Source organism: Moschus berezovskii, chromosome 10 (assembly GCF_049115385.1).
Source record: "Moschus berezovskii isolate FMDL1 chromosome 10, NW_MosBer_1.0, whole genome shotgun sequence".
NCBI classification, from domain to species: domain Eukaryota; kingdom Metazoa; phylum Chordata; class Mammalia; order Artiodactyla; family Moschidae; genus Moschus; species Moschus berezovskii.
This window is the reverse complement of record NC_142469.1, coordinates 44,609,289-44,629,476: the sequence shown is the minus strand read 5'-3', so window position 1 is coordinate 44,629,476 and position 20,188 is coordinate 44,609,289. Positions and strand designations below refer to the sequence as shown.

The window sequence follows — 20,188 nt, the reverse complement described above, 5'->3', positions numbered from 1 at the left end:
GTTAATGATATTTATGAGAAGTGGCCAATACAGAAGTGATCTCTATCATATATTTCTAAGGATACATGTCTAATGCATACTTTTTTTCACATAACCATGTTATTTCCAGTTAAGTATTACAACAATTTTTAGTATTTGAATAAAGACATTTATGATTCTTCAGAGTTTTGGTAATAAATAATGTTGCTTTCCTTTGATATTTAGCAAAATGAACTGAAAAATCAATAATGCTATATTTGAGAAAAATAAACCAAGAAAAAGGATATACTTTTGGTGGGATCAAAAATCACTTACTTGAGCTCTGCTGTCATTGGATTGTTCTGATTTTGCCAGTAATCAGTTAATGTATTTGTATCCTCATAATCCACATTTTGGCTATCATATTCACTTTCTCTGTAATATTTGTATTTACATATAAGAATCTTTTAGATCCCAACAACAAAAAAAAACTTTTTTAATTAGGCAATTTCTTGTTGTCTCAAAGACATGTAAATAAATGATGCAAAAATATAATAAAATTATTTAAAAATTGAGACACAAAGTTATCAATTATCTAACTGAAATCCAAGAATAAGAATGGATCTTCCACTGATCTTTAAATATGTTTAGCATAGTTACCTTTGCTTGTGTTAAGAGTACTCTTCTAAGAGCGTCAGTATTACTTCCTTTCTTATGACTCAATTTCTGGGTTTTGGGTTCTGCAGAAAGAAATTTTATATTTAACATACAAATCAACATTGCCTGCTTCTGTTTGTTTTTTTCTTTTTAATTTTTGTTGTTCCAACTCTTAGGTACCATTCATGAGTATTGTCCAATAAATTCTTCACAAAGATTTTACAATTTAAAAATGAAACTGATTCAAACCTGTGATTCCCACACTAAAATAACTTTTAACATTTGTACTATTAAATAAAAATGTTTAGATTTTAATTGTTGGATTTTATTCCTCAGTTATTACCCTACTGCTGCTGCTGCTAAGTCGCTTCAGTCGTGTCAGACTCTGTGCGACCCCATGGACGGCAGCCCACCAGGCTCCCCTGTCCCTGGGATTCTCCAGGCAAGAATACTGGAGTGGGTTGCCATTTCCTTCTCCAATGCATGAAAGGGAAAAGTGAAAGTGAAGTCACTCAGTTGTGTCTGACTCTTCGCGACCCCCATGGACTGCAGCCTACCAGGCTCCTCCATCCATGGGATTTTCCAGGCAAGAGTACTGGAGTGGGGTGCCATTGCCTTCTCCATAGGGAATCATTTAATCCATTTATTCACTGATTTATCAAGTATTTATGAAGATGAAGAAAAAAATAATCTGTACCCTTGTGAGGTCTAGAGAGAAGAATCAGACATTGATCAAATCCATATAGAAAAGTAAAATTATAACTGGGGTAAGTACAACAAAGCAGAAGATAATTGAGAAATTTTATCTAGTCAGGGAATTAGGAGGTCTTTTTTGAGCTAAAATCCAAAGAAAGAATAGAAATTAACTAAGAAAAGAGTGGGAATTTTCCCTGATTACCAAACAAAAAAACTGGAAATTGTTAAGGGTGAATAAGAAGGCTAGGGTAGAAGCCCAGGGGAGAGATGAGGGCTTGGTACTACCAGAGACAGGGGCAGAGTGTTTTGGGTAATTTAGGAAACAATGAAGTGTGAAAACCACAGGATGGGCAGTGAGGGAATCAGGTGATGATATAAATAAGACCACTATTTCTGACCTGCAAGTAACTCAGAAGAACTGGTGGTACTGTCCATTCAAATAAGGAATAGTTTTCAATGTTGGGCATGTATGTGTGTGTATACAGCATGCTAGGTGATTGGTAGTGAATGGATGCAATGAGATCACAAACTAAGTTTTAAAAATACTGACCTTGTGGTGCTTTTGAGCATTCAAGTAGAAATGCCAAAGGTAGCTGGATATAGCGTTCTGAAGTTTAAAAGAGAATTCTGAGCTGGAAATTTAAATTTGTGAATTATCAGTTCTGTGGGCAGGCACTAGGTCATTGAGGGAGAGAACATAGAGTAAAGAAAGCTTAAGGCTAAGCCTTAATAAACTACAATATTTAGATAATAATTGAGAATGTGAGATAAACTTCAAAGGAAAGCAATTAGGAACAAACAGAGGAGTAGGGGTAAAGCCAAAGGGAGAAGAAGCTCTAAGAAGGAAGGTGTGGTCATAAGAACAATGGCTGCTTGGAGGGCATGTGATAAAGACTGAAAAACATCCACTGGCTTTAGCTACATGATTATAGAGAATCTTCACAAGATCCATACTAGTGAAGTGATGGGGGCAGAATCCAGTTTATAGACTGGGCTGACAAATGAGTAGGATGTAAAGCAATAGAGCTGTCAAATTAGAGAGATCTTTTAAGAAATTTGGCTTTAAATGAGAGGAAAAAGAGTAGAGGCTAAAAGATGGAAGGTCAAGACAGGTGTTTGGTTTTCTATTTTACAGGGTGGGAAATATCTGGATATATATCAAAGCCAGTAGGAAAAATTAAGTTAAGAAGAAGATAAGGTTTCTGAGAGGGCTCCTACATTTTATCCAGAAGGCAAGAAGAAAGGATGGAAACAGATGTGAGTATATTTCACAGCAGAAAGATAAAAAAGCTATCATGTGATGATATCTAAGACATGATAAAATAAAAGTAATCTCTCATTAGCTGAGCTAAAATTACATTTAAGAAGCTCTGATTTTCATTACATAGTCAATGCTACTTTCATTTCTGGTATCTGAAGAACTCTATGGTGACTTTCTGTTATTTGTAAACTTACCTGTTGACAAAGGGCTAAGGCCAGTTGCCTCAGGAAGCCTTTCCAGGAGTTTTCTCTGCATGATTGGTGTACTGTGAAGGCAAAGTGATTCACATATCTCAGTTCTTGTCCTAACATTAATTGGGGATATCACTAGAGGCTCCTGGGGCTCAGCGCAGGGGCTCTTCTGTACACCATCTTTTATGGGCTTTAATAAGTTCTCAATAGTCAGAGAATGTAGGTCGTCTACTGGTGATGAGGGTCTGTCATCTCCATTTAATGTTTTGGAATTTGGGGATGTTGCCTGTTGCCAAGGGGTAATTGCTGGAGAATCAGGAGAGCTATAACTAATATAATAGTCATCGTCATCATCCTGATCTTTCTCAGCATCATCTGCAGAAGCAACTAGTGGCAATGTCTGACTTTCACTTGCAGTCTGATGGCATTCTGTGGTTGGCGCTTGTAAAGCAATCTGAGAGTTGTCAACATCTTCCTTGGTATGTGCTGTAGTGGGGAATATATGTGGAGTTGTATCCATTTTTGGAGGCGCTACAGGTCTGTCATCTGGATTAACTGAAGGGTTGAAGTCTTCAGCAGATTTTACAACTCCAGTTGGCTCTGTTTTAGACAGTTTCTTGGAACGTTCATATTCTTCTTTGGCTTGAAGCCATGCCTGAACCAGCTGTCGACTTGGGGCACATTTGCAAGGCATGATCACAATTTTTTTATCTTCAGCCATTTTACAGTTATTACTTGATCCTTTATTGACAACTGCTTGGCCACTGCGAGGGGGTGACCCAGGTCTTGGATTTTGAGTCATTGCTGAGAAGGCTGTTTTCCATAGACGAAGTCCTTCCAAAGAAAAGTCTCCCTCAAACTCAGCCAGATCATTTGGAAGTCGAGTTTCTACCATGAGAAGCCGTCCACCAATCTCCCTATAAACAACATATTTTAGAACAACTGTTTTGTCTCAAAGAAAAATTACCAAAATATTTAGCTCCTTAACTCAGAGGTTTTTAAAAGTTCTTTTTGGAGTTTTAAAAGTGCCTATTTCTTTCTTCTGTTCCACATCCTATGCCCCAACCTCCACAAACATATATTTTATGCAGGGACATTCTATCTTTAGTCTCAATATGCTTTTTCTAACAGGTATATGACTACTAAATTAACTTCCTTTGGAAGGTATCATCAATACCAGGGAAAGAAAGTGTCCAATGAAGGCTTCTTTTCAAGGAGATGGTACAGACACATCTGATTCCTTTCCTCTATTCATCTTAAATAACTTTCCACTGTCACCATATAAGAATAAAAATGCTGGAAGAATTTATCATCAGAGACTATACCCTGGATATTATCTATAACCTCTTTATACATTCTCTACTCTCTATGCAGCAGTCTAGCAAAGCCTATCAGTTCAAACAAGTCTTTATACCCTGCCAAATTCCCTCAAACGTAACAAAAATCACACACAATTGATGTAAACTACCGTAATTCTTTCTCCCCTTTACATGAAAAAGGTTAATACTAATGCAAGAACTTAGCAGTTGGCAGGGTGCACGTAGGTTAAATGCTACCAATGTATGTGAAGAATCACTACTTAAAAGGAAACCTGGCTTAGTTTATTACAGTTACCATAAGTACTAAGCTAAATTTTATTCTCTAACATATCCATAGGTCATGTATTTATGCCTCTGCAGCAACATAATATTACTCTTTTTCTTCTTCATGGCATCTCTTTCATGAGTATGAAGATCATTCTTACTTTTCTTCAATTACTTCTTGTAGGGAGGGCATGATTTCCCAAATGACCTGGCCACTTTCTAGATAAAACTCAATGAACTGAATTCTTATTTTTGATTGGAGCTGCAGGAACAGCACCAGAGTTACCACATTTCCTTTCCCCCTATGTATGGAAAGATTCTAGCTCTTACTAGTTAACTCCATAATCAGGACTAGCACCTTCCCTGCACCTACCTTGCAGCTTTATGAAAAATTATTGTTATCGAAGGAAATAAGAACACATATGTGACTATACCCAACTCTAATATTAATAATACAGAGATCATAATGAAGTAAAAGATAAGCAAAAATTGCTGAGGTGTGGTAAATTCAGCTTTCTTGGATATTGTCAGCAGCATGCTAACTGCTACAACTCATTGTATTGTATTACATATCAAGAGCCTTAAATTTTTCAGTCATCCTGTTTTGAGAGTTTTAAGTAAAAACTCCAAAATACAAGAAATGCTTTATGAAGACGGTATCACATAATTCCCTATAGTAGCCAAACAGAGAACATTTCTGTCTAGTAATATGCACATGATAGAATACTATGCAGTCATTAAAAATGATGTTTCAAGACACTCATAAATTTGGGAAATGTTTACAATATAATGGTGAGTGAATCAATTTCAACATAACATTGTGACTATAGTAAGAACACATCAATAAAACAAAATAAAAACTATACTTAAAAATGAAAACATTAAAATATTAATAACGGTTACTAGGTAGAAAAATGGTGTCATTTTTATTTCTTCTTTTCCTAAATTTTCTACAGTGAATACATAGTTTTTAATTAGAAAACTTTGTACAGGGTACAAATTTCAAATATAATGACTATCATATCCTTTTATTTCAGCTGCAGAACAAGCGCCGAAGTTGGACAACAATTAATAGTAACAGAGTAAATGACTAGGACATGATAAGTTAACTAAGAATTAAGAAGATGTGCAAGGCTAAGGAAGAAAATATAGATGAAAAAATATACCATAATCACTACTGGTAAAGTCAAAGTCCCCAAAATAATGGAAACTAATGGCTAAGGAACATACATTCATATATTCTGACAGTGAAATAAAGCATTCCATTCACGTTAAAAAACCAAATGTGGGTACCAGGCACAAAAGAACAGCAAAACTATGTGCTAGGCAGTGCGGGGGTGAGGTAGGGTGAGGGATTTTCTACCTTTCACTTCAAATCCTTAGCGGAGGGAATTTCTACTCTATATTTCTGATCACTTTTTCTCACCCCTTTCTTACATGGACTCTTGCAGAAATTACTGCTAATCTGCTGGGTAAAAAGCCTGGCATTGACTGTCTGTTTCAGTAGGGTAAGGAACACAGTGCTGCTCAAGGTCAGTGCATACATGCAGCATGGCCTCTTGCCTTTGCTGGCACATCCTATCTCTTTCCATCCTTTAGATTAAGCAGGGTCTGCCTCAGCAGTCCTGGCAATTCTGCTCTGCTTTTGACTGGATGGCTGAAATGAACTGCCTCTCTCTGCAAGTGATTAGGTAAATAGGATCAAAGACACTGGGGCAGGGCCAAAAGCCATCCCTTAAATTTCCTGGATTAAGCCTTGTCCCCCAATTTAGCTCTTATCAGATATGTTCTACCTTGGTGATGCAGGCAGGACAGGATACCTACTTAACTACTGATTTATAAATAGGCCAGGGCTGTGGTCTATTTATAAACCTTCACCTTTTGCTACTGGCTGTGTGTGTGCACGGATCTGTCTCTCTGTTTATCACTTTTCTGAAAAGATTCTTAAAAGAAGAGATGAGGGGAATCAAAGTCCATCTTGTACCCCTAATAAATGTACAAACAACAGTAACAATATGAATGAAGATGCTGGCAATATGAAAAGAGAGTGTATGTAATAGAAACAACTTAAAATAATCTTCATTTAGAGAAATATCCTGAGTATTTAAAAACATATGTATGCTTATTTTCAAACATTTTTAAAACACAAAGTTCTCCTTAAAATTATGAAAGCTTACCACTTTAGAAATAAACACCACCTTTAAAATGATAATACTATAAAAGTATTATGACATCCTTCTTGGCATCATGTCATAGACAGTCTCTAATCCTTTAATGCTAATGCAGTGCAAAATAACAGATCCAAGACCAATACTAATCAACTTAAATAAATTTCTCTGGGTACAACCATCTACCCAGTTTGTGAATTCTTTTAATATGTCCATAATTACAAAACTGTTTTCATAATGATATAGTTACAAATACAGTATTACAGAGAAAGCAGTAGTCTGTTACCAAATTTTGTTATATACATTATAATTATTCAGAGTGACCCAAGGGGAAAAATAATTCTGATTACCTGGGCTTTTCTGGTACATCAGAAGGATTACTGCAAAATGGTTCTTGGTAAATGGTTTCTGAAAGGTCATGATCCAACAAAGTTGCCATAATTTCTTCCCTACTTGGTGGGGACATAAGTGGTTTCAGAATGTGAGCAGTTCGAGGGGTGAAACTGCCATTTTTAGATTGCGAGGGAGAGCTGGTAGACCTTGGCGAACTATCCGGAGTTGGTGTCAACACATCAGTGTTTCTTGAAACATACAATTCTAAATCTTCAGAGGCTGCATCTACAAGTTCACCATCAGGGGAGGATAGTATTGTAGTAAAAGAAGTATTGACTGCATCAAGAGACTGCCCCATTTCTTTTCTGGTATGACTTTGAATCCAGTCTGAACTGCCTGGCTGGGAGAGGCTAAGAAACACTTCTTTGCTTATTGAACTCCTATTTAATCTGGATTTTTCATTCAGACAGTTTTCTGACTGCTGGATACAGAAAGTCTCCATAATTGAATTAGACCGAGATGTTAGAGGATGAAAGGTATTTTTCCACTGATTGTTGCGATGATTTTCATTGCTATCTTTGGGTGATTTCTCAAACAGTTCAGGACTTAGAGTACCAGATCGAATCCATGCGGTTGAGTCGGAGGCATGATGTTTGTCTTCATCACATTTCTGGTTATCATGACTTAAAAACTCAGTTTTTTCTACAGTTTGTCCTGGGAAAAGATCCTGAACTGCATCACTTAGGAACTTCTGAGGCAAATTCTGATCAGCTGGGACAAACTGACTTCCAGAATAAAAACTACAAAATCCAGTTTGACCTATTGTATTAATATCAAAATTATAATTATGTTCAGGGGACAAGCTATCTTCAAGTGAATAACAACTTTCAAAACCTGGATCTGAAAAGAAGATGGGACTATCATCTGATAGGGAGTTATCCAATTGGCCAGAGTTTTGTAAATTTAGAGAGTCTACTTTAAGAAGTTTGGGAATTTTTTCTTTAGGTTTTGTACTTCTGGGAGTTCGAGGTTTTCTTGGAGATGTTACTGATCGTGTTCGTTTAACTGATTTGTTATGTTCAAGGGAAACAGAGATATTTTTGTTTGGCTGCTGTTTATTAGATAACGGGTCTTGTATACTATTTGCATTTTGTGCTTTCTGTTGTCTTTTCTGCAACAATTCTTTTAGAACTGCCAGTCCAGACTGTCCTTCACCAAAGGCTGAAGGTGTTGACACATTTCGATTCCTACATTGAGAAAGTGCTTTGGTTTGTGAAACTGCTTCTGACAATGGCTTTTGCTTTACCTTTTCAGGTTTAAAGTTTGACATGTCTAAAATAAAACCTCTTTGTTTTTGCTCCCAAGCTATTTGTTTGACTGGGCTTCTCAAAGAAGTTACAAAGCAATTATTAGGCATCTGACTTTCCTCTGAAGTTGCATTTCCTGGAGAACAAGTTTCACTGTGCTTTGAACGTTCTGCCATGCACACAATCTGCTGCTGACTATCTTTGCAATGCAAAAAATTAGGGGCATACGTCTGGTCTGGCTTTGATTCTAGGGAATTACGATATTCATTTAACTTTCCAAGAGATGACAAATAGCTTTTTTGTATATTTGCATTCTCTTCTATCTTTGGAGACATTATAGCAGAAGACATCTGTGTATTCTGTGCTACCTGAGACAAATGGTTTGAAAGGTCAAATATATTTTTTTGAATCAAGCTTGATTCTTTTAGAGTGAACATAGTATTTTGACAGTGAGACCGCTGAACATTAATTTTTGAGATTCCAGGTCCTAAAGAGCTACAAACAACAGAAGAATTCACATCATCTCGTGAACTGGGGAATGCCTGCAAATCTACAGGTTTCTTGCTTTCTAGGAAAGAAGAAAAGCAGCCAGATAAATTCTGTTGTGCATGAATTCCAGTGGGGATAGGAGCAGAAAGAGAATGATCTATAGCAGAGCCCATTAATGACATATCTTTCTGTTTAAGCAGTAGTTGAGAGCCTCCAGAATTACCTGAGGTCTCAGGCACATTCTGATGTTTCAGCATAAACTTAACTTCAGTACCAGCTTGAGATTTTAGTTTTTCATCCTTTAGTGTTATGTGCTTTCTTGGTGTACTTTTCTCACTTGTTTTTTGTTTCTGCTTTGCTCTTGGTTTCTTTTTTCCATCATCTACTAGTTTATTTGTCTGATTTCGTTTGTTCCTTTTCTTAGAAACTGTAGAGGGATTAACAAGCTTTGTCTTTGATTTCTTAACCTGCATTCTTGCTCGACTATTTTTTCCTATACGGGAATTAACAGTCTTACTATTAAATACATTAGGACCCTTAAAAAGCATTGCTTCTTTATTGGCAGCAGCCATAATTTCTTCAGCTCTTGGATCTGTGGGAGACCAGCAGCGAGGTGGAGAAGAGTTTATGGGACTTGTGCTTCTCTCAGAAAGAAAACCTAGTTTAGACATAACATCACTATAATTTAAGTCACAGTCTTCGGTTTCAGCATTATAAGATGGTGAGGGAGGAGAAAGAATAGCATGTGACCGTTTTTTCCTGAAAGACAAAGTTCGTCTAATATTTTCACTATTTGTCCTTTGTTGTTTACCAGTTTTTTTCTTAGCAGACTTATGTTTTGATTTTCTTCTGTGACTTTTCTTTGGTGTTAATGGATAAATGGGATATTTGGTTGCAGGAGAGTCAGGAACTTTTGGCCAAAAATCCTTCAAAGGTGCAAGTTTTTTATACAGTTCCATTTTTTCCTCTGTTAATATTACTTGTTTTTCTTTAGAGTCTATTTTTCCTAGTTTCACAAGCATATTTTTCCTCCCTCTAAACCTATTAATAATAATGTACTTTATGATGACAGGGGGCAACTTTTTAGACATTTTTCTGCGTTTTCGAGATTTGAGAGTTCCATCTAGACTTTCACCAATTTCCATGGGATGAGGTAGGCTAATTTTTGAGTTGTGTGTTACAAAACTTGACTCACTATCTTCATTCTCATAATTTACCTTGCGCTTGGCTCTAAGGGTATATTTATTTCCATACAGTCCAAAGGACTGCTCAGTTTCTAAGGTTCCTTCTCCAAAGTGACAGTCTACAAAACTGTCTGTAGATGTTTTACTTTCAAAAGTTCCACGGGTGACCTTAATTAAATCGCTAGTCAATACATTATCTTTCTCAGAATTATTACTATTACAAGGATTATTTTGTATACAATTATCTTTTGAGGATCCAGTCTCAGTAGTTTTGATAGAAGTCTCTTGACCCGCAAGCTTCTTTTTATTCATTTTTAACCGGGACTGTTTATTGCCAGGTTGTAGTTTATATGTGACAGGAGAGAGCTTCTGGGGCCTACTGAGACAATTAGAGAGAACAACACTGGGAAAAAACATATAATGTGCTGCTTGCTGGCTGAGGCTTGGTTTTTCTGTTTTATGTTCTTGAAATTCTTCATATCTAATTTTAAGTTTATTTAGTCCACTTTCATCAGCAATGCTATCAAGAGAATGCATCATAGTTCTGTTTTCCCCTGAGCAAGACAGCAATTCACAATTTTCATTTAATGATGAAGGGAATAAACTATTCAGAGCTGTGCTGTTTCCTTTTTCATTTCCTTCAGAGGATAATTTACTCTTTGAATGATTTAAGTCAGAAAAGTTGAAAGAATTTTTGCCCAATGTACCTTCATTAGTGTGACGGCTCATATGTATAAAAGGGGCATCCTTATCAATTTTTCTAATGTTTGCATACTTTCTACTTGGTACTTGTCTTGTAACAGGTGGAATATCATCTTCATAATCAAAAGTACTACTTTCACAGGAAGATACTGGGGGGACATCTTTCTTACCACTCTCTTTATGAGAGTTTTCTGAATGGATAGAACTGCTTAAAGATCCAGGATACTTCATAGAGTAAGTGCTTTCATTTGTAAAAGAAGTGACTGAATGATCTAGACTTTTCTCTAGTTTGCTTGGCTGTGAAAGGTCTTCAATTAAATCTTCCTTGTTCAAAACATGGGAAGAAAGGGCACTTGTGTGTTTACACTGAAAGGTAATCTTAGCAGAAGATGGGGGTTCTAATGTAGCAGCATCTTTGTGAAAGATGGAAGGTTTTACTGATAGCTTGCTTGTTGCAATCACAGAAGAGTGGGTTCTAGAATTTTCATTGTTCAGCGGATTGTCTGAAATGAGGGAAAAAAGAATTTGCTTCACTTCAACTCTTCTAATTTTTAAAATATTTCCCTATATCATGATGTTATCACCATGGAAGAAATTATACGAAATTACATTTGTATGTTTAAAATAGTTAACTCAACAGAAAGGTCGTTTTTATCATTAGGATGATATCTCAATCTGAATAATCAAGAGTTAGTTACATTTGACTATTAGTCATTATTTTAGACACATATGCCTTCGATTAAAAACAGATGGTATCAATATTCATGCTTTTTGAGAGAATAAGGGGAAAAATCTCACTGCTTTGGTAAGTTTCCATAAAATAACACACATCTTTGCATTATCATTCTTGTTTTACATTATCACTTTAAATAAGCTAAGCGTATTTGTTATAGTTTTCTATGCTTAAATGTTATGATAAACTGATTAAAGTTTATAAAGCTCTAATCAGTGATTGATAAAAGCTATCCTCTTAGAAATGAGCAAAAACACACTTTATCTACATTCTCTCAAAAGAAAACATCCTTGAGAAGGACAAAATCTAACAGTATTGTCATAGTCTCACTTAGCCAACTGTGTAGAGTGTGTGATTATATTTTTCAAAATCAAATATATTTTCAGCCCCTAAATAACAAAATGCTCACAGTAGACTAGTTTACCTACCACTATTTTCATCTGCAGTTCCATCTAACTGAGGTATAGCAAGATTGGCTAGAAGCAAACTGTTATTACTCCATTCCATTTCTTCTTCTGAAGATGAATCATCTTCTTCTGTTGAGCTTCTATGGGTATTTCTGCACAGTGATCTAGGAAATATTAAGATTCATCAGTGAGTATGAGCATTAGAAAAAAGCATCTCAGACTCAAATAATTTGCCTAATTTGACACTATAATAATAAAACTGAACAAAAAAGACCTGAAAATTAAAATTTTAAAAAGAAAAGAAGATTTACTTTGCTTTGGTTTCATGCCCCATCAAAAATTATTGTAAATAGACTTTACAATCCCTTTCATGTGAGCTAGAAGATACCATCATTCCTATATTTACAGCTCCACAATATCTTGGATTACCATATCTAGTTATGTTCTTTCTTATGTTGTCCCCTTTATCTTATCATTAAATATACACATATAATAGCTTAGGTGAGTAACTGGTAATTTCTAAAAAGGTGGCACCTTGAGATATTCTAAGAAGTCTCCATAGATACACAATTACTACATTATGATTGGAAAAAACAAATAAAAGATAGGCAAGGGGGTATTCAGGTCAGGGCTGAAAGAGAAAATAAAAGGGGTCGGATAGATAGGCTAGGAAGCAGTACAGGTATTGAGTCAATCCCAGCAGTGGCTATAAAAGCAGGGTTACTGAGGAATGCAGACCGACTGTGAAGTCCAGATGGATACTCTCCTTAAGTTCCATCTCCTACCAATTTACATTTTTCACTAGATCATAGCTTGGTATTTTCCCTTCCATCTGGATGGGCAAACTTACCCACACCTTTTTCTTTCACTTGTCTTGAAAATATTACTTTATTATATGTAGAATAATTTTTCCATTAAACCTTTCCAAATAAAAATTATTAATGGCTCAAACTGTTAATAATTTTCCTCCAATATTACACAAAAATCTTTCATTTCTGCCTTTGTCCTGTGTAGCCATACGTAGCATCATATCTGTGCCATGTTCCACATGATAACTTTTAAAATATTTGAAGGGATTTTTATCATTCATTTCATAATTCTTTTCTAATTAGAAAAACATTATCTATTCTTTCCACTGTTTTTTAAAAGCGACAGTGCTCACAAATCCTTCTAGTGTTCTTCTTTCTCTTTACATTTTCAGTATGCTTAAAATATGGTACTTGGGGCAGAAGACAATATCCAATATACAAGCAGAAATTAAACGACTCCTGTTCTAGATGCCATACTTCTATCAATCTTTCTCTAATATACTTTTAGAAATGTTCAAGATGTTTTTCCAAGGTTAACCTCAGGGTGATTGTCACAGAAATGATCCAGTCAATGAACAGACAAACATTAAATCATTATGGGATAAATGAGGCCTATTCTTTTAAATATGTTGGGACTACTGGAAATAAGAAGATAGTGGTTTTACAAGAATGTTACATATTTGAATGCATATCTACTTAATATGGGCATGAAAATTTAAATAGCTAAACCAGGCATAATCTAAGAAACTGCAGAAGAAATGCTAATAATAGATTGAAGGTAAGAATCAAAGGGGCAATATCAAAATAAAACAATGAAAGAACAACAAAGACAAAAGAAAAATGGAAATAAGAAAAATGCTTCATTAATGCCACATGATCAATCAAATAAAAATATCAAATAGTTAACAAACTTCGCTGAAATATAAAAGAAGCAACCCAACTTATTACAGCAAGATTTCAATACATCAAATAAATACTATAATTATTTTACTAATAAAATCCAAAATCTGTCAGACTAATAAATGTTACCCCAGGTACATCTGATACTCAATAATTAAATTCACTATTTTAGCAATCATACAACACTACAGATTTACTGTGCTCTTAATAAAGTACTATTTATGGCTTTTGCACAGAAACTGTTAAGTCTAGAATGAATTGTAGGTCTACCTAGTCTATATTTGTGAAACTGACTGATTGAACAAAAAAAACCTATGACTCTACACCTTATTAGGCATCATCTTTTCAGTTTCAAGATATTTTAGAATCAATATTCTGTCATCCAATGAACTATCAATCTCCAATGTTTCTGACAATCTCAATTCAATCAAGTATGACATTTGGCACAAAGCAAGCATTTAAGTGGTTTTTGAATGCAAAATCATGCAAGTTCCCTATGAACCCATCTAATCAGTCACTACTACCATCCTTCTTATCTATAAGGATGTTATGTAGGACTTTGTTAAAAATCTGGCTGAAATTAAGACTCAATATGATTATTGTATTTCCCTAAGTACTCATATTTTGAAAAGATATAAAGGCAGTAGAGCATGAGTTGAACTAATAAAGGGTCTTTATATTCTCTGCTTCCCTTTGTAAATGCCCATGAAGTGTTCATTTAATAATCATAATTATCACTCTTATTATAGGGGAGCAGAACTAGAAGCAAGCAACCAGTTAAAAAGTGGTTTGCTTTCCAGATAAATAATAACACTGCCCAAACGAGATAAAGTTTAACAACAGATAGAGATATACAGGAAGGCAAGTCAGATATGAGATTGAGGTCATATTTAAAATTCTGGAACATTTAAAGAGATTATATCTAACTTTATTTTTTTCCATTATTCAGTTCAGGTCAGTCACTCAGTCGTGTCCAACTCTTTGCAACCCCATGAATCACAGCACGCCAGGCCTCCCTATCCATAACCAACTCCTGGACTTCACTCAAACTCATGTCCATAGAGTCAGTGATGCCATCCAGCCATCTCATTCTCTGTCATCCCCTTCTCCTCCTGCCCCCAATCCCTCCCAGCATCAGAGTCTTTTCCAATGAGTCAACTCTTCGCATGAGGTGGCCAAAGTATTGGAGTTTCAGCTTCAACATCAGTCCTTCCAATGAACAGCCAGGACTGATCTCCTTTAGGATGGACTGGTTGGATCTCCTTGCAGGCCAAGGGACTCTCAAGAGTGTTCTCCAACACTACAGTTCAAAAGCATCCATTCTTCGGCACTCAGCTTTCTTTACAGTCCAACTCTCACATCCATACATGACTACTGGAAAAAGCACAGCTTTGACTAGACAGACTTTTGTTGGCAAAGTAATGTCTCTGCTTTTTAATATTCTGTCTAGGTTCGTCATAACTTTTCTTCCAAGGAGCAAGTGTCTCTTAATTTCATGGCTGCAATCACCATATGCAGTGATTTTGGAGCCTGAAAAAATAGCCTGTCACTGTTTCCCCATCTATTTCCCATGAAGTGATGGGACCAGATGCCATGATCTTAATTTTCTGAATGCTGAGTTTTAAGACAACTTTTTCTCTCTCCTCTTTCACTTTCATCAAGAGGCCCTTTAGTTCTTCTTCACTTTCTGCCATAAGGGTGGTGTCATCTGCATATCTGCTGCTGCTGCTAAGTCAGTTCAGTCGTGTCCGACTCTGTGTGACCCCATAGACGGAAGCCCACCAGGCTCCCTCGTCCCTGGGATTCTCCAGGCAAGAACACTGGAGTGGGTTGCCATTTCCTTCTCCATATCTGAGGCTATTGATATTTCTCCCGGCAATCTTGATTCCAGCTTGTGCTTCATCTAGCCCAGTGTTTCTCATGATGTACTCTGCATATAAGTTAAATAAGCAGGGAGACAATATACAGCCTTAAGGTACTCCTTTCCCTATCTGGAACCAGTCTGTTGTTCCATGTCTAGTTCTAACTGTAGCTTCCTGACCTGCATACAGATTTCTCAAGAGGCAGGTCAGGTGGTCTGGTATTCCCATCTCTTTCAGAATTTTCCAGAGTTTGCTGTATTCCAAAGAGAACATACCTCAACATAATACAAGCCATTCGTGACAAACCCACAGCTAATATCATACTCAATGATGAAAAGTTGAAAACATTTCCTCTAAGATCTGGAACAAGACAAGGATGCCCACTCTTGCCACTTTTATTCAACATAGTTTTGGAAGTCTCAGCCACAACAATCAGAGAAGAAAAATAAAAGGAATTCAAATTGCAAAAGAAGGAAAACTCAGTGTGTGCAGATGATGTGATGCTACATATAGAAAATCCTAGAGACACCACCAAAAACTACTAGAGCTCATCAATGAATGTGGTAAAGCTGCTGGGTACAAAATTAATATAAAGAAATTGGTTGCATCTCTATACAACTAACAACAAGATGTCAGAAAGTAGGCTTTCTTTTTTCAATTTCTGAGATAAGGAGGCCCTTCTATTTTGTACCATTTAGGACACACTATTGATACTGTGTATATAAACAGAGGATTTCTAAGTTAGGTGTATGGAGAGAGCATGAATTTAAGCAAGGTGGTCAAAAGATACAAACTTCCAGTTACGAGATAAATAAGACTAGGCAATATAATATACAACACAGTGACTATAATTACCACTGCTGTATCACATATATGAAAGTTAAGAGGGTAAATGGTAACAGTTCAAATTACAAGGAAATAATCCCCCATATCTTGTTTTGTTTCCTTTTTATTAGAGGATAATTGCTTTACAATATTGTGTTGGCCTCTGCCATATATCACCATGAATCACCCACAGGTATACATATGTCCCCTCACTTCTGAATCCCTCTCCCATCTCCTGTCTCATCCCACTCTTTTATGTTGTCACAGAGTACTGGGTTGAGCTCCCTGTGTCACACAGCAAATTCCCACTTGCTATTTATTGTACATATGGCTATATATATATATTCCCATGCTGCTCTCTCAATTCATCCCACTCTCTCCTTCCTCCACTGTATCCATAAGTCTGTTCTCTATGTCTGCATCTCCACTGCTTCCCTACAAATAGGTTCATCAGAGCCATCTTTCTACATTCCATATGCATATACCCTAATTCTTTTTATTGTATCTATGAGATGATGGAAGTTAACTAAAACTACTGTGGTAATCATTTCACAATATACATAAATCAAATCTTTATGCTGTACATCAAAAATGCATACAGTGATGTATGTCTTATACCTCAATAATAATGGGGAAAAAGTTAGGTTTAATCTTTTCAAATGTACCAAAATTTCATTTCACTTGGAATAAGTTTATTCCACATTAGAAACAAGGCATTATTTAAAAGAGATTTAAGGCAATTTAGTTTATAAGGTGCTTTTCATTATGAATAATACTAAGAATTTCTGATTAAAGAACACTGATAATAACAGAAAGTTATTAAAGGAACTGAAATAACTAAAAAGTTACCTCTTTTTGGCACAATGTTCTTCTATATTGCTGTCCCATCGCTGAGACATTACCAAACTAAGCTCCATTTCTTCTTTTTCAATCTGTGGTTCATTTTCTTCATCATCGCTATTTTGAGGATTTTTACTGTTTCCAAAGGAACGACTTGGTGATGGCATCCTATTTCTTCCCCTGTGATACCCGTCATTTTCCAAACCAGCAAGAAGATGTACCAGAGCCTCATCAGGACTACTGTCCACTACAAAACAAGTAAAGCATCACCAACAAATAACTTACATTTTCTAAATAATTCAGATCAATTATATATAAAACATTAAGAATCATATATGCTGGCACATGATGAAAGAATGAAGCTGGTACAAAGATTTATGTATTGATATAGTTCTTCCATCAAGGTGTGACCCTTGGACCACATGTACTAGAATGAATTTGCGTCCTTATTAAGAAGAAAATTCTTAAGACACCATTTCACATCTATTGAATTAGAATTTCTGAGGCAAGGCTCAGGAATTTGCATGTTAACAAGCTGCTCAAGCTCTTACTGCTTAAGTAAGGCTGAGGAGCACTAAATGAAATATAATCACAAATGATCATAATAAATATAAAATATGTAATAAGTACATGAATTAATGCTAAGTGAAACATGTGAACACCTTATCCCTCATTTGAGGTTTATTTAGCTCACAGGATAACCAAACAAAACCTGTAATTGAAAACACAGGAGAGCTTTACAAGTAATTAATAGCATTACTTCCTGAAGACTGCCACTGAGATATCGCATCATATGCACTAGTTTTGCTAAAATCAAAGACAGATAATAACAAGTGTTGACAATATGTGAAAAAATTAGAGCCCTCCTATACTGCTGGTCAAACTGAACAATGGTGCAGCTGCTTTGGGGGAAAATTTTTTGGCAGTTTATTAAAATGTTAAACATAGAGTTACCAGGAGACCCAGCAATTCCATTTGTAGGTATATACCCAAAAGAAGTGAAAACATGTGTCCACATGAACACCTATACATGAATAATTATAGCCGCATTACTCACAATAGACAAGACAAAAAAGTGGAAACAACTCAAATATCCATCAACCGAAGGACAGAGAAATGGTTTATATCCATATGATGCAACATTATTCAGTAGTAAAAAGAAATGAAGCACTGATATATACCTCAACATCAAAACATATATACCTTAAAAACATTATACTAAGTGAAAAAGAATACAGAAACAAAAGGTTATTTGATTCCATTTATATGAAATGCCCAATAAAGGTAAACCTAGCAAAAGAGAAAACAGATTAGAGGTTGCCAGAGGCTGAGAGGAGGGAAAAGAGAGAAGGGACTACAAATGGATATGGGGTTTCCTTTCTAGAGTGATAAAAATGTTCTGTAATCAGACAGTGAAAATGACTGCATAACTACATGAAATGCTGAAAACCACTGAACTGTACAAGTTAGAAGGTTAGTTTTACAGTATATGAAAAATATTAAAAGTTATTATCCCATTAAAAGTTATTATCTAAAAAAAATATCATAAAGGAGGAAGCTGTTCTAATCTAGTACACAACCTTTTTCTCTGTAAAATATAATAGTTTAGGAAATGGGGAATATATTAAGTTTAAACTTAATATATTAAGTTTCGGTTTTCTTTGTTGACAATGAAGAAACTAGTTCAATCATGCTACCAAATATAAGGCAAAATTGAAGATATTTGCTTTTAGAGGCTACTTTGGCAAAAATCCATTTTTTAAACCTAGAATTGCAGTTTATTTTTCCTGACATACTTTTTAAAAAGTTAATATTAGCAAATGATTTATATATATTTGACTCAGATCTTTGACTAACATTGAGACTGTATTTTTTGCAACTTTAGATAAGTGAAAATTATATCAGCTGGTGATACATTTTATTCACTTAGTATGATCAAATAAGAATACACCTTTCTCTTTTTCAATTTAACTGTCTTTTTATAACTAAAATATAATTTAGGCATATAACATATTTATTTACTCAGAGAAATAAAACATTTTACATTATAAGCTTCAAATTAATTTTTAGATGTGGTCTTTGGATCATTTCTTTCTATATATGTCATGTCATTCATTTAAAAAAGAAAAAATTTACCTACCTCCATATAAAATGTTCTTGAACTATGACTGTGTATAGTAATTTTGATATTGTCCCTAGTCATTCAATTAATCTTCCACTCAAATGAAAATGTAAATAACAGAGAGAGGATAATGTGGAGGGGTAGGATCACATTTGATGCTATACCTCATTTGATACAGTAAGAATGGAAAAACAAAGTGAGCAAGAAACATAAAATCATTATACCAAGCAAAACAAGATGCAGGAAATTCAATGATATTTCCCTTTTTGCAATGAAAATTTAAAAACATTTCTGAAAAAGATACCAGTAATTTTGACTAAATTATTGAAATCTAGTAAATGGCTTATAATATTAATGAAAATGCATTCATGGAAATGTAAAGATACTCAGAAATAACTGTTATGTCCTACGCTAGTCAAGAATTAACAGCCTGAAAGGTGTTGTCCAGGGAAATTTCTGAGACTTATTAAGAATCAATCATGGTATTTTATTAATGTACTTAACTTTGAAGAATTTAATTCAAAATAAACACATTTCCCCTTAAAGCAATATAGTTCTCTTCCATCCAAAGTAAAGTTAAGAAAAAGAGAATTATTTTCTTTCTCAACTGTTTACAAAGAAAACTGTATGGAAAACAAAAAAAGAACCAACTGTTTAACAGGAAAAGCTGTATGGAAAACAAAAAAGGAAACTACACTTCTCTTAATGCAAGATTTCATTTTTATACTAAGAATTTATTCAACATGCAACTTTAACCTCTTCAAATAAAAGAAAAAATACTACCTGATATATGCACTTTTGTTGATTTAACATACTGAAAATTTATGGCAGAATAGTTACTTACAGAAAACTGGTGACTCACTCAGTCTTTGGGTCAAAGGCTGAAAAGTCTGACTGTTTTCCATAAGGTTCAAAATTGCTTCTTCATTAATAAGAGCTTCCTCCACTTTGGGTCTAGTGTGACCTTAAGAGGACAAAGAACACAGAAACATTAAAGTAAATGAACTAATCTGAAATTGCTTACAGTTTGTGTAAATTAGTAAATATTACACTGTAAACCTATTTAAAATTTTGAAGTGTTAGCAATGTATGTTAAATATAAACATAATAAACTTAATGAAAGTCACAGGAAATCTAACCAGTCACACAGAAAAAAAAACA

General features: G+C 35.1%; 1 protein-coding gene across 4 annotated transcripts in view; it reads right to left on the bottom strand.

Moving 5' to 3' along the window:
* Positions 1–20,188, bottom strand: part of REV3L (REV3 like, DNA directed polymerase zeta catalytic subunit) — a 183,808-nt gene that overhangs the window by 66,995 nt on the left and 96,625 nt on the right. For all 4 annotated transcript variants that reach the window (XR_016038406.1, XM_088840621.1, XM_088840622.1 and 1 more), the window contains 6 exons: positions 19,872–19,991; positions 16,915–17,152; positions 11,691–11,833; positions 6,865–11,032; positions 2,767–3,680; positions 619–698 (listed from right to left, as the gene is read on the bottom strand). Coding sequence is in view for 3 of the 4 variants with exons in the window: in XM_088840621.1 (XP_088696747.1) it covers positions 619–698; positions 2,767–3,680; positions 6,865–11,032; positions 11,691–11,833; positions 16,915–17,152; positions 19,872–19,991 (5,663 nt within the window). In the remaining variant the exon portion in view is untranslated. The remainder of the gene's footprint in view (positions 1–618; positions 699–2,766; positions 3,681–6,864; positions 11,033–11,690; positions 11,834–16,914; positions 17,153–19,871; positions 19,992–20,188) is intronic.